This window comes from Microcebus murinus, chromosome 18 (genome assembly GCF_040939455.1).
Source record: "Microcebus murinus isolate Inina chromosome 18, M.murinus_Inina_mat1.0, whole genome shotgun sequence".
Taxonomy (NCBI): domain Eukaryota; kingdom Metazoa; phylum Chordata; class Mammalia; order Primates; family Cheirogaleidae; genus Microcebus; species Microcebus murinus.
The window spans coordinates 57,938,762-57,952,182 of NC_134121.1; the positions used below are offsets into that span (position 1 = coordinate 57,938,762).

Sequence of the window (13,421 nt, forward strand, 5' to 3'; positions counted from 1 at the left end):
GCAAGACCTGTCTCAAAAAAAAAAAGAAGAATCTGAACACACAGGCCTCACTGCCCATGCCCACTCAGCCTATCAGTGTCGGATCACGCCCTTTTTGTTCAACTCCGTCTACACAGTTGTCAGTCTTGCCTTTCCAATGAGGTCTCTGTGGAAGGCCCAGGAAGGCAGGGAGTGGGGGGCTGCTGGATGGCAGAACAGGAGGGTCACTGGAGGGTAGCATGCGGGCACAGTGTGGGAGCTTAGTGCCCCTTCCCATACTCTAGGTCATCTGTGTCCTTTCTAATATCCTTTATAATAAGCTAGTAAACTGCTTTCCTGAGTTCTGTGAGCTGCTCTAGAAAATTACTTGAACCCAAGGCGGGGGTCGCGGGAACCCGGATCTCTAGCCAGTCGGTCAGAAGCACAGGCAGAGCAGCCTGGGGCCTGTGATGGGCGTCGGCAGTGGGGGCAGTCTTGGGACTGAGCCCCCACCCTGTGGGGTCTGATGCCATCTCCAGGTAGGTGGTGTCAGAGTTGAATTGGAGGACACCCAGCTGGTGCCTACTGTGGAACTGATTGCTTGGCATGTAGGGAAAAAAAACCCACAAAGTTGGTCACAGGAGTCTTCTGTTTGTTGTTGTGGTGTGAGAGCAGAGGAAAAACTGTGAGTTTGTTTACATTCACAGGGATACATGGATAAACTAAATGTGGCATAGCTCTACAACGAAAATATTATTATTATTTATTTATTTTTTTTTTTTTTTGAGACAGAGTTTCACTTTGTTGCCCAGGCTAGAGTGAGTGCCGTGGCGTCAGCCTCGCTCACAGCTACCTCAAACTCCTGGGCTCAAGCGATCCTCCTGCCTCAGCCTCCCGAGTAGCTGGGACTACAGGCATGCAACACCATGCCCAGCTAATTTTTTCTATATATATTAGTTGGCCAACTAATTTCTTTCTATTTATAGTAGAGACGGGTCTTGCTCTTGCTCAGGCTGGTTTCAAACTCCTGACCTTGAGCAATCCGCCCGCCTTGGCCTCCCAGAGTGCTAGGATTACAGGTGTGAGCTACCTCGCCAGGCCTAACGAAAATATTAAGCCAAAAGAAATGAAGTATGATAAGTGCTACAACATAGATGAACCCTTCAGGAAAAAATTAGTCTTTATATTCCAGTGACTTTCCAGATTAAAATTAAGATAAGAAAAAAGAATAAAAATATTATAATAATTATATAAAATAATTTTTTTTTTTTGAGACAGAGTCTTGCTTTGTTGTCCAGGCTACTAGAGTGAGTGCCATGGCGTCAGCCTAGCTCACAGGAACCTCAAACTCCTGGGCTCAAGCAATCCTTCTGCCTCAGCCTCCTAAGTAGCTGGGACTACAGGCATGTGCCACCATGCCTGGCTAATTATATATATATATATATATATATATATATATATATATATATAAAATCAGTAGGCCAATTAATTTCTTTCTAGTTATAGTAGAGACGGGGTCTCGCTCTTGCTCAGGTTGGTTTTGAACTCCTGACTTCAAGCAATCCGCCCGCCTCGGCCTCCCAGAGAGCTAGGATTACAGGTGTGAGCCACCGCGCCCGGCCTATATAAAATAATTTTTAAAAAAATAAAAAGAAGGGGGGGGAAATGGGCATTTATTGAAACCTTAAAATCTGTACCCCCATAATATGCCGAAATAAAAAAAATAAAATAAAAGAAAAAAAGAAAAAAAGAAAAAGAAAAAATTAGTCTTTGGAAAAACAAAAACCGTGGATGCACCTTGAAAACATTATGGTAAGTGAAGGAAGGCAGTCACAAAAGACCACATGCTGTACATCCAGTATAGGCAAATTTATACAGACAGAAATTTAATTAGTGGTTACTTAGGGATGAGGGAAACAACAGGGTCATAGGTAAAGAGTGTTGGGTTTCTCTTCATGGTGAGCAAAATGTTCTAAAATTGGTGATGATTGAACATATCTGTGACTATACCAAAACCATTGAACTGTACACTTTATTTTTATTTATTTATATTTTTGAGATAGAGTCTCACTGTGTTGCCTGGGCTAGAGTGCCGTGGCGTCAGCCTAGCTCACAGCAACCTCAAACTCCTGAACTGAAGCGATCCTCCTGCCTCAGCCTCCCGAGTAGCTGGGACTACAGGCATGCACCACCATGTCCGGATAGTTTTATATATATATTTTATTTATTTATTTATTTATTTTTCCGAGACAGAGTCTTGCTTTGTTGCCCAGGCTAGAGTGAGTGCCGTGGCATCAGCCTAGCTCACAGCAACCTCCAACTCCTGGGCTCAAGCAATCCTTTTGCCTCAGCCTCCCGAGTAGCTGGGACTACAGGCATGCGCCACCATGCCCAGCTAATTTTTTCTATGTATTTTTAGTTGGCCAATTAATTTCTTTCTATTTATAGTAGAGACGGGGGCTCATTCTTGCTGAGGCTGGTTTCGAACTCCTGACCTCAAGCAATCTGCCCACCTCGGCCTCCCAGAGTGGTAGGATTATAGGTGTGAGCCAACGTGCCTGGCCTAATTTTTCTATATATATTTTTTAGTTGGCCAATTAATTTTTTTTTTTTTTTTTGAGACAGAGTCTCACTTTGTTGTCCAGGCTAGAGTGAGTGCCGTGGCGTCAGCCTAGCTCACAGCAACCTCAAACTCCTGGGCTTGAGTGATCCTTCTGCCTCAGCCTCCCGAGCAGCTGGGACTACAGGCATGCGCCACCATGCCCGGCTAATTTTTTACATATATATATCAGTTGGCCAATTAATTTCTTTCTATTTATAGTAGAGACGGGGTCTCGCTCTTGCTCAGGCTGGTTTTGAACTCCTGACCTTGAGCAATCCTCCCACCACGGCCTCCGAGAGAGCTAGGATTATAGGCGTGAGCCACTGGGCTTGGCCTGGCCTGAACTGTACATTTTAAATGGGTGAATTGAGCAGAGTGCAGCGGTGAGTGTCAACAGTTCCAGTAACTTGGGAGGCTGAGGCAGGAGGATTGCTTGAGCCCCGCAGTTCAAGACCAGCCTGGGCAACATAGTGAGACCGCCATCTCTAAAAAAGATAAAATTGGTCAGGCATGGTGGCTCACGCCTGTAATCCTACCACTTTGGGAGGCCGAGGTGGGTGGATTGCTCGAGGTAAGGAGTTTGAATCCAGCCTGAGCAAGAGCGAGACCCGTCTCTACTATAAATAGAAATTAATTGGCCAACTAATACATATAGAAAAAATTAGCCGGGCATGGTGGCACATGCCTGTAGTCCCAGCTACTCGGGAGGCTGAGGCAGGAGGATCGCTTGAGCCCAGGGGTTTGAGGTTGCTGTGAGCTAGGCTGACACCATGGCACTCACTGTAGCCTGGGCAACACAGCAAAACTCTGTCTCAAAAAAAATAATTAAAATAAAATAAAATAAGATAAAATTAATAAAATAAACTTTTAACAATGGGTAAATTGTATAGTATGTGTATTTCAATAAAACTGTTTAAAAGGCCGGGCAGGGTGGCTGACGCCTGTAATCCTAGCTCTCTGGGAGGCTGAGGGGGGCGGATTGCTCGAGGTCAGGAGTTCGCAACCAGCCTGAGCAAGAGCGAGACCCCGTCTCTACTATAAATAGAAATAAATTAATTGGCCAACTAAAAATACATAGAAAAAATTAGCCGGGCATGGTGGCGCATGCCTGTAGTCCCAGCTACTCAGGAGGCTGAGGCAGGAGGATTGCTTGAGCCCAGGAGTTTGAGGTTGCTGTGAGCTAGGCTGATGCCACGGCACTCACTCTAGCCTGAGTAACAGTGAGACACTGTCTCAAAAAAAAAAAAAAAACTGTTTAAAAATTAGGAATAAAAGCAATTCCGAATTTCATCAGGTGGCCTCCATGGGGGCAGAGGTGAGCAAAGCAGCCCCTTTTCTGCACAACCCTTACCCCACTCAGCTTTGCCAGGGAGCTGGGAGCTGGCAAAGTCCGGAGCCCTAATCTCCGCACTTACTAGGATGTGATCTCAGAGAAATGACTCAGCCTCTTGACCCTCAGTTTCTCATCTGCAAAATGGGGCTAGTAAATCCTCCCCAACAGGCTGTTAGCAAAGGAGCAGAAAGAGCTAATCTTCATAAAGTGCCCGGCCAAGCACCTGGTACTTAGTAAGCACAGTAAATGTTTGCTATTATTATCACTTGCCCATTAATTCCACTGGCGTTACTGGGCTCTCCTGCATGCAACTGACCAGAAAGATAAAAAGCCTCCGGCTCTCACGGTGTGCGGGAGGCAGACGTGGCCACAAATCTGACCCCTCCGAGTGAAATAAAGGTGCTGAGCAGTAGAGCTTCCTGCGTAAGCGAGGAGGGAGGAGGATTTGAAGCCCACAACCTGATTTTTTTTTCTATTGTTTCATTTTAATTGAAAACACGCCCGTTTCACTTGTCTTCATCCTTTGTATTGTTTCAGTTTTTCTTGAGGAACGTGGATCTGGTCTAAGGGGAAGCATATGCATTTGTTCAAGATGGACTCTGAAACACTGATTTTATTGGGGAGATGTGTTTACTCTTGTTTTTCAATCCTGTCTACTGGGTTACCTGAAATTTGTTCAGAAGCAAGTCTACTTTGACCTTTGACCCTCCCTCCCATTTCCTGGCCAGATGTCACAGAGCTGGTGGGGAGGTGGCACTTTAATGGGACAGTGCACTCTAGGGTCTGTCCTCTGCTCTGCTGGTTGAGAAACTTGTTTGCATCAGCACAGCCAGAGCCAACTGTCACATAGGGCTGAGGCGTCGTGATACAATTCCCAGTAATATCCACCGTACAGACATACTATTCAGTAGTAGCAATACCATACATACCAGCCGGGCTGTCTGGCAACCTAGACAGGTCTAGACGTTGCTAAGGAATTTTGTCCAGGCCATGGTGAGACCTAGCCTACTACTGAGGACAGGGACTCCAAGGATGCCTCTTCTCTGCTAGAGCTCATGTCTGTATCCCACACCAAAGCCAAGTTCTCACCTTGTGGGCTATCCTTAATTTTTCTTTTTAAAAATTTTTTTAAATTTAGAGGCAGGGTCTCCCTATGTTGCGCAGGCTGGTCTCAAACTCCTGGCCTCAAGCGATCCTCCCGCCTCAGCCTCCCAAAGTGCCGGGATTACTGGTGTGAGACCCTGCACCCAGCCAACTTGGTCTTTCTTCATGTGATGAAGGTCGTACACTGATGCAGCTCTGGCTTCCCGGCTGCAGTGGCAGCTCGATTACCTGATGGGACTTGGGTCCACATCTCCCAAACTGACACCTCTGAAAACATTTGCTCTCAGGAAGTGGCTCACCAACTCACCTGGTCTGGGAGGTTCTTTTTGTTGTTCCCAGAGTTACCCTATTCCCTGATTTGGGCTCCCTTTGTCCTGCTGTAATATTAATGATAGCAGCTTCTATAATATTGATAATGCCAACACTGAGCATGTGTAAGCCCAGATGTCCCACCTGATATCCAGCCAGAGTGCACGTGTAGAGCAGCACTGGTTGGTCAGCACACGTAACACATAACTTCTTTTGTCAAACACTGTTTTTTGGGTCTTTTCTTTGAGACAGGGTCTTGTTTTGTTGCCCAGGCTAGAGTGCAGTGGTGTCATCACAGCTCACTGCAACCTCCAACTCCGGGGCTCAAGCCATCTTCCTGCCTCAGTCTCTGAGTATCTGGGACTACAGGTGTGTGCCACCACACCTGGCTAATTTTTGTACTTTTGTTTTGAGATAGGGTCTTGCTGTGTTGCTCAGGCTAATGCTGTATTTTCAAAGTTACCAGAAAACTTACTATATCCAAACTTTGCATAGATTGTTTAATGAAATCTTTACAAGCATCCTGGGGAGGTACCGTCATTCTCATTTTTTTTTTTTTTTTTTGAGACAGAGTCTCGCTTTGTTGCCCAGGCTAGAGTGAGTGCCGTGGCGTCAGCCTAGCTCACACCAACCTCAAACTCCTGGGCTCAAGCAATCCTCCTGCCTCAGCCTCCCGAGTAGCTGAGACTACAGGCATGCATCACCATGCCCGGCTAATTTTTTCTATATATAGAAAGAAATTAATTGGCCAACTAATATTTATAGTAGAGAAGGGCTCTCACTCTTGCTCAGGCTAGTTTCGAACTCCTGACCTCGAGCAATCCACCCGCCTTGGCCTCCCAGAGTGCTAGGATTTGTCATTCTCATTTTACAGGTGAAAAAGAGGCAAAGGTAAGTTAAGGAACTCATCTGAGTGGGAGAACTGAGCCTGGAACTCGGGTCTGTCTGACCCTGAGACCATTTTCTCAGCCACTACCCTGTCCCCGTGAGCGCCCTGGACTGCGGCAGCCTCTGCTTATGAAAGTCTCAAGATCTAAAGCTCAACCTCTTAGTGAGAGACAGCAAGGGCAGCTACTCTCCCAGACTACTGGAGCCCCAGTTCCTTCATGGAACACTCCCAGTTTGGAAGCCAGGTCTGTAACCAAAGCTCTTGGGAACCAGACTGATTCTTTGCCACCTGTGCCAGGAGCAGATCCAATCAGCTGTGCCAGGGGCTGGGGCCATTTGGTTTGGTCAGCAAACATGCCTGGAACCTCTGCCATGTGCCAGGCATGACTCCAGGGCAGGCAAGACTCAGTCCCTGCCTTTGGAGCCCTAGAAACTTCTCGTCCCTTCCTGGCCTCAGATGTCCCTGCTCACAGAAGTCAGCTGCAGGCCTTGTCTTTATTGGGAGTCCCTACTCTGTCCCTGAAGTTCTTGCCCTCTAGGCTGATGACTGCCCTGTTGATGGCCAGGGAGCAAGTCCACACTTACAAGATGCAGCTGACAGCTCAGGGCTGAGGCTGTCTGTTCTTGCACGCACCTCTCATTGGCCAGGAAACTGCTGGATGGCACTGCTGCTGCCCAGGCCCCAGGCCCCTGGAGATGAGCAAGAACTGAGGGCGGGGAGCAGGGGAAGGAGGGCCCTATGGGTTTCAGCAGGACCTCTGGGCCCAAAACACCTAGCCCTTGGCCCCAAGCCCATCCTACCCTCTCTAGACCTCCTTGGGCCAGTGCTGGGACACGGGAAGGTGTGTCCAACATCAGAGGTGGGAAGGGAGTTGAGGTTAATGGAGTCCATGTACCTCCTCCATGGGGACATGCACAGCCCTTTAAATACCCCTCAGCAAAAGGCCACCTACCCTAAGCCTGCAGCCCACTTGCCTCTCCTCCTCAGAGCTCTCTTGTCACTGGTCCTGGTGGTGTCTGAGAGGGACCTCTTCCTTTCTGCCCACTCTCCATCCCACCGTGTATATTTCCTAAATTGTAGCTTCCTGGGCTGGAGCTAGCAGCTGCCAGTGAGATGGTCCCAGACTCTGGCTGTCCCACCACATCCCTCCCTCTACACCACTTTCTGGATCCTGTGTGGCCCCCAGGAGCCACAGCCTCTCTGAAGACCCCTCCCTTGCTTCCCCAGTAGAAGGTGACCGCAGAACCTCTCAGCTTCCTGCATGGGGGAGGGGAAATGAGGTGGATGGGGAGGTGGACAGCCTCTGCTGCTCCTAGGTATGCCTTACCTACATGACTGGCCCCTCCTGGACAATGGGCATGTGCGCAGGTGAAGATACCAGGACAGGCTGGGGCACATTATGTAGAAGTCCTGTGACACTTTGCTTGGAGGGATGATGGTGTCTGAGTGGGATCACTGACTACCAGGGGCTGCTGGGAAGTCTGCTGGACCACAGGCAGCAGGAGTCCCCCAGCGGGAGGACACCATCCTCTGGCCCCTCCTTACAGCACAGCCCCTAGCAATAGAGGCCTTTTGCCAGCTCTTCTGTGGTGGGCCGCACCAGCCACCCCCATCTATGCCTTCCTCATTCCCCAGACCTGCTGCCAATGACATCAGGGAGCCAAAAGGCCAGCCACCGCACCCTTGCTCTTGTCCCTGGAGATGCTGTGGGATTTGGATTGGCAACCTGGGCAGGGGCCTGGTCCTTCTTCCTTTCCCCTAGGCTGGCCTTTGGGAAGGCAGCTGGAAGGCCAGCTTTTCTGAAGAAGTTGCTGGCCAAAAGCTAGGCCCAGCTGGATGGAGTGGTCCAGGCTGGTGACATCCTTGAGATCAGGGTATCTTCCTGAGGAATGTCCACAGGGGGCAGGTAGGAGCACCATAGGGGTGAGGGAAGGAAGAGGTTATGATGGCCCAGGCAAGGTACAGCCAGCCCAGCTGCAGTGGGGCTGAGGGAAGTGGGCTGATTTCTTTGGCAAGGTGATGGAAATGCTCCCACCCCAAGGGATGGGGAGACAGGGGTGGGCCCAGGACGCCAGGGTGGAGGCTGAAGGCTCTCATGCCCAGTGGACCACAGCACCCCCAGTAAGACAAGAGAGCTGTAGAAGGGTTTGTAAACACTGTCCACCTGGCCCTTCTCTGGCTGGGCAGGCTAGATTGGCCATAGGCCTGAGGCTCTGAATCTGAACACAGGCTGGGGACATTTGCAGACAGCTGATCATGTTGTACCGTATTCCTCCTCTGCTGCCCTACCTGAAGGTGATCCAGGAGAGAGGACCTGCTTTCCAACTGCTGCACACACCCCAGCCCTGCCACCAGACAGGAGGCAGTATTTGCAAGGAGCCAGGTAGGAAGAGCTGCAGCAGGGACCACTGTTGGGGAGAGATGAGGAATGATTCAATAAATATAAATGAGTGGGAAACTGTACTTTTCCAGTCTAGCCAGTCAACTCAGGGCGTTTCCCTATACATTGAGACATTGCCCAGGTGGCAGCAGAGTTCCCTGGTTGGGGGAAAGTAGCACAGTGGGGAGGTCTGGCTAGCAGTAAGGGGTATTTCTCGCTGGCCTCTCTTGGGCCTGTTCTCCTTCCCTCTAGTCCGGACCAGTGTGGCAGGTCAGGTAAGTTGGGGAGGGCTGAAAAGTACCAGAGGTCCTTCTGGCTCCTGTAAATTCTGAATCAAGCCCTCCCCCTTGTCCTGGACGGCCTAGCCAGCGCCCTTAGGAAGAGCTGGAAGGCCAGGTGCTCATTCAGAAGTTGCAGGCAGGCCAGAAGCTGGGTCATCCCTCCACACTTGTTTCCCATCTTTCTGTTCACTCCCCCACGCACCCCTCCCGTTAGAGTTACACTTAACTTTGGACTCCTAGGCCTGTTCCTGGGTAAAATATCCTTATTTAAGGAACAAAACCAATTCTTATTTGCAAAATTGAAGGTAGAATTAGAAATCTAGCAGGATAAGCACTTTGGACCCAGCTTCCTTATACAAAAAGATTCATGACATCCCCACCACACATCACATACAATTTGCCAATCAGGACAGTTGACAGTAAACAGAGGCACAACATATACATATAATTAAACAGGTCTTACATTACCCAGGCTGGAGTGCAGGGGCTATTCACAGTGCACTGCCAGTCTGGAACTCCTGGCCTCGTGATCCTCCCACCTTAGCTGGGTCTACAGGTGTGAGCCTCTGCACCTGGCTAATTGGCACTAGAATATACCAGTTCCACAGGCATAAACCAGCACTGTGCTGAGCAGTGACTTATCTTAATAGGAACTTATTACTGAATGTGCTCCCCCCTTAGCCAAGTCAGTAGGCAATGTTTTCCATACACTTCCCCAATTTTGTTCAAAAAGACATCATTCAAATAAAAACCATTAACAAGAAAGTCTCAACTTCAAAAACTTTATTTTTGTCTCATCCATCAAGGGCACAGGATGCCTTCACCAGCTCCAACTTTTACTTTTCTCCTTACAGACTCTGCTCCATTGCCCTTACCCCAAGGATATCCTGTATGGGCAGCTTCCTAGAACCAAAAAATATTTTGCCTTCTGGGTTAAGTGTGCTCTAAGTGTGGAAGTGCAAGTTACACTATTTAAGCAGCAGATTCCAAGCTGCCCAATAAAATCCAAGAACCTTCTACATGTCAGGATATAGGCTGGGTGAGAAGGTTCACTAGCGACACTCACTTGGGTTATCACAGGTACTAAGCAAGTTATCACCACGGCTGTTTGTTTTCAGACACTGCGAAGCACAGCACATTCCACTGTCTAGGATGTCATTCAGAAGCACACCATGAGGAAATTGTGAGAATTGGCGTGCTTGTTACAGATCTGGTTATAATGGCCCACCTAGAAAACAGGTTCATTGTGTTGTATTGGATTCTTTGACATCTACATCTTCTATACAGAAGACTGCCTCAAGTTACCAAGACAGCTACACTCTCTAGCCTCTCCTAGGCCCCTTAAATTTCAAACTAGTCCAGCTTTGCTTTAAAAAACGTTAATAGGCCAAGGTTTTCTTTCTACAGAGCTACTGGCTTCAAACATATGGAATGCTTTAATGACTGGTGGCTCTTATGGCCATGTCTTGCTGACATTTATACAATATGCTTTACTAGGTGACCATCACTACTCAAGAAAACTGGTTTCACACTGAAAAGGTGGCTTAGACCAACAATGAATTCTACATCTGTGAGACTGTGCACCATGGGGTGGGGGGAGAGCAGAAAAGCATATTAATATATCTTAGGCCCACACTGCAAATATGGCAATATCATGGCATTTTTTAAAGCAAAGGGTTGTTTACATGCTTTCTATAATTACCTTAGTAAATAAAAGGTTTTTTTCTACCAAGCAAAACCTGAATGAAATCTAAGCTCAAACACTAGGACACAAAGAACCTAAAGGACTGTATTAAAGTTTTGTATATTCAATTTAGGTTTTTGACACTTAGTTGGATAAACAAGTTTATTTATAAATTTAGTCAACATACATAATTGACCTAAAAACTTCAATAGAAGGGCAAATTTTAAAACCACTTGGAAGGCCATCTCTAAGCGGTTTTCCCAGGACAGTAACCAGATGTAACCTAACTAACCCAATACCATCTTAATAGCAGAGGTTCAATGAGCTGGAGCTGTGTGCTCCTTCCCCTACAGCAAGTTTACACTAAGGGTTGTAATACAAACTCCACAAGGAAAAGAACTTAGAAATCGTCTCCTCTTAGAGGAGCAAAACTCAACCTAGTTATGCGAGACCAACCACAACACAATGAAAAGCTGCACTAACTAGTTCTTCAGAATATTAATAACAGATGATGCTGGTGTGAATAACTCGTATTTTATTCTAGAGCCCTTATAAATAAAAATCCCCCAGTTAGTGTTTGCATTATCAGCTAGAGGGTTAGTTAACATGTGGTAGAATGAGGACTTAAGCAAGGTATAATGCGCATAGCATCGTACTACTATGAAAACAAGTGCAGTCAAGTTAGGAGAAAACCAACTGGACTCTATATTACACACACCTTAATGACAGACTCCCCACCACTTGTGAATGTAAAACATTTAATTTAAAAATGTTGACACTACAATATATAAAATAGCTATTATAAATGCACATAGTGTATTCTATAGCTGCCAGGTTTACTTTTTTTTTTTTTTTTTTTTAGGAAACTGTAAGTTACACTGTGGTTAAGACTTGTATCTTCACCCTTGAAAAAGCCCACATTCTATCACAGTGATGTATGGTCAGACTTAACAGCCCCAATTGTTAAACACTTGGATCAAGTCATAACCAGTTTTATTGCAAAAGGACCCTGTACACATTTATTTATCAATTCTAGTACCTTAATAGCTACCCAACAAGTCATTAACATACAGAAACATGCATCATGAGAAGCAAGAAATATCACCCATCCCTTCTGCATATTAGCAACTTGTCACTCCTGAGCAACAGTGCTCACATCACTGAGGTCTGTGAACAGTCACTTTTCGCATTCATCCTGAGTGAAAGATGGAATGACTTAAGTACAAATGCAACATATTATAAACAATTTCTTACAAAAAAAGTCACAAATTAAACCAAAGTATTTTACAGAATTTACTACAAAACGCCATAAAAACTGCCTTCACTTAAGCTCTCTCCCCCCGTATCCGGCGAGCCAACTGGATGTCTTTGGGCATGATGGTGACTCTCTTAGCGTGGATGGCACACAGATTAGTATCTTCAAACAAACCCACCAGGTACGCTTCACTAGCCTCCTGTTGAGGACAAGAGTCACACCATTAAACTCCCCTTGAGCGGAGAAGCCCACAAGCCCTCCCGCCCGCGCTCCCGCCTTTGTGTTCCTACCTGAAGCGCGCCAATGGCCGCGCTCTGAAACCTCAAGTCGGTTTTGAAATCCTGGGCGATCTCCCTCACCAACCTCTGGAAAGGCAGCTTCCGGATGAGCAGCTCAGTCGACTTCTGGTAACGACGAATCTCTCGAAGCGCCACGGTGCCGGGCCTGGAGCGGGCAGAGGGGAGCGTGAGCCGGCGGCCAGGCCGGCGCGGCGCGAGGTGCGCGCTACCGCACAAAGCCACCCGCGGCGAGCCATTGTCCCCTTGGGCTGCGCCTACCTGTAGCGGTGAGGCTTCTTCACCCCGCCGGTAGAGGGGGCGCTCTTCCGGGCAGCTTTGGTGGCCAGCTGTTTGCGGGGGGCTTTCCCACCAGTGGATTTACGAGCAGTCTGCTTGGTTCGAGCCATTTTCTTTTACCTGAGGAGGACACCCCCGAAGCTAAAGCCGAGCGGCACCGCTCTGGGCCCCCCACTCGGCCGCCTCCCGGGGGTGGCGCGTGGGAGACAGCTCCGCGCCGCGAGTGCCGCCCGCCACCGCGCCCCCCGCCCCTCCGCGCCCCGCAACGCCGCGGCAGATGGCCGAGGGCCGCCGCCTCCTCCCCCTCCCCTAATGACTCAGGCTGCGAGCGGAGCAGCCTCCCCCGGGAGGGGGGGCGCGGGGAGGAGTCACTTCCCTCCCTCGACGGGCGGCGGCCCGACTGCCCGGAACCCGGCGTCGGGGCCTCTGAATCATCGCCGGGAAGGAGGCGGCGACGCAGTTCCGGGACGAAGCCCCGAGGGAGAACTTCCCGGCCCCACGCCCGAGGCCAGCGGCCCGGGCGGCCCCAACCACTCGACAATCGGCTCCCAACGGCCGCGACTCGCGGCCCCAACGGCCGGCAGAGCTCCAAATCACGGTTAAACCCGCAAACGCTTACCCAACGCCGAAGTCTTAGGCCACTTATCAGACCGCCGCGCCGCTTCTGCCGCCCAAGGAAGAGCCGCAGTCTCGGAGCAAAGAAAAGATGCTCTCCCAACGAACGACCAAACCGCTCTGCGCTCCAAACCCCCCCGACGCCTCCGTTTTTATACCCACGCTTCACGCTGCGTCTCTGCGTCATAGAGCCCTTATTTGCATACACCAACGACTTTTTCGATTGGTGGACGCTTTCGCCGACGCGCTGACATCCCCCGACACAAAGGCCGTGCTTCGGCCCCGTTCCTTGATTGGTGGATATCCAGGCCGCTGATTGGCTGTTAAAGTGGCCTAATGATTGGATGGGTGCAAAGAGGAATGGACGAATCAGAGCTTAGTACTAAGCAGCTCTTCTGATTGGATAAAATGGAGCTATGTTTGGATCCTTCCCTTG

General features: G+C 48.9%; 1 protein-coding gene across 1 annotated transcript; it reads right to left on the reverse strand.

Moving 5' to 3' along the window:
• Window positions 1–11,375: 11,375 nt before the first annotated feature.
• Window positions 11,376–13,145, reverse strand: H3-3B (H3.3 histone B). Its single transcript, XM_012778845.2, has 4 exons — window positions 12,990–13,145; window positions 12,353–12,490; window positions 12,086–12,239; window positions 11,376–11,994 (listed from the first exon to the last, which is right to left on the reverse strand). Exons 2-4 carry the CDS (start codon window positions 12,478–12,480, stop codon window positions 11,866–11,868), a joined length of 411 nt encoding a protein of 136 aa, XP_012634299.1. The 5' UTR covers window positions 12,481–12,490; window positions 12,990–13,145; the 3' UTR covers window positions 11,376–11,865.
• Between the last annotated feature and the right edge of the window lie 276 nt (window positions 13,146–13,421).

Excerpts from the sequence above, each read along its gene's own strand:
- H3-3B (XM_012778845.2), bottom strand. The coding sequence starts at position 12,480 with ATGGCTCGAACCAAGCAGACTGCTCGTAAATCCACTGGTGGGAAAGCC. Across the intron at positions 12,240-12,352 it reads AAGAAGCCTCACCGCTACAG|GCCCGGCACCGTGGCGCTTC; the intron begins GTAGGCGCAGCC and ends TGCCCGCTCCAG. Across the intron at positions 11,995-12,085 it reads CGGCCATTGGCGCGCTTCAG|GAGGCTAGTGAAGCGTACCT; the intron begins GTAGGAACACAA and ends TGTCCTCAACAG.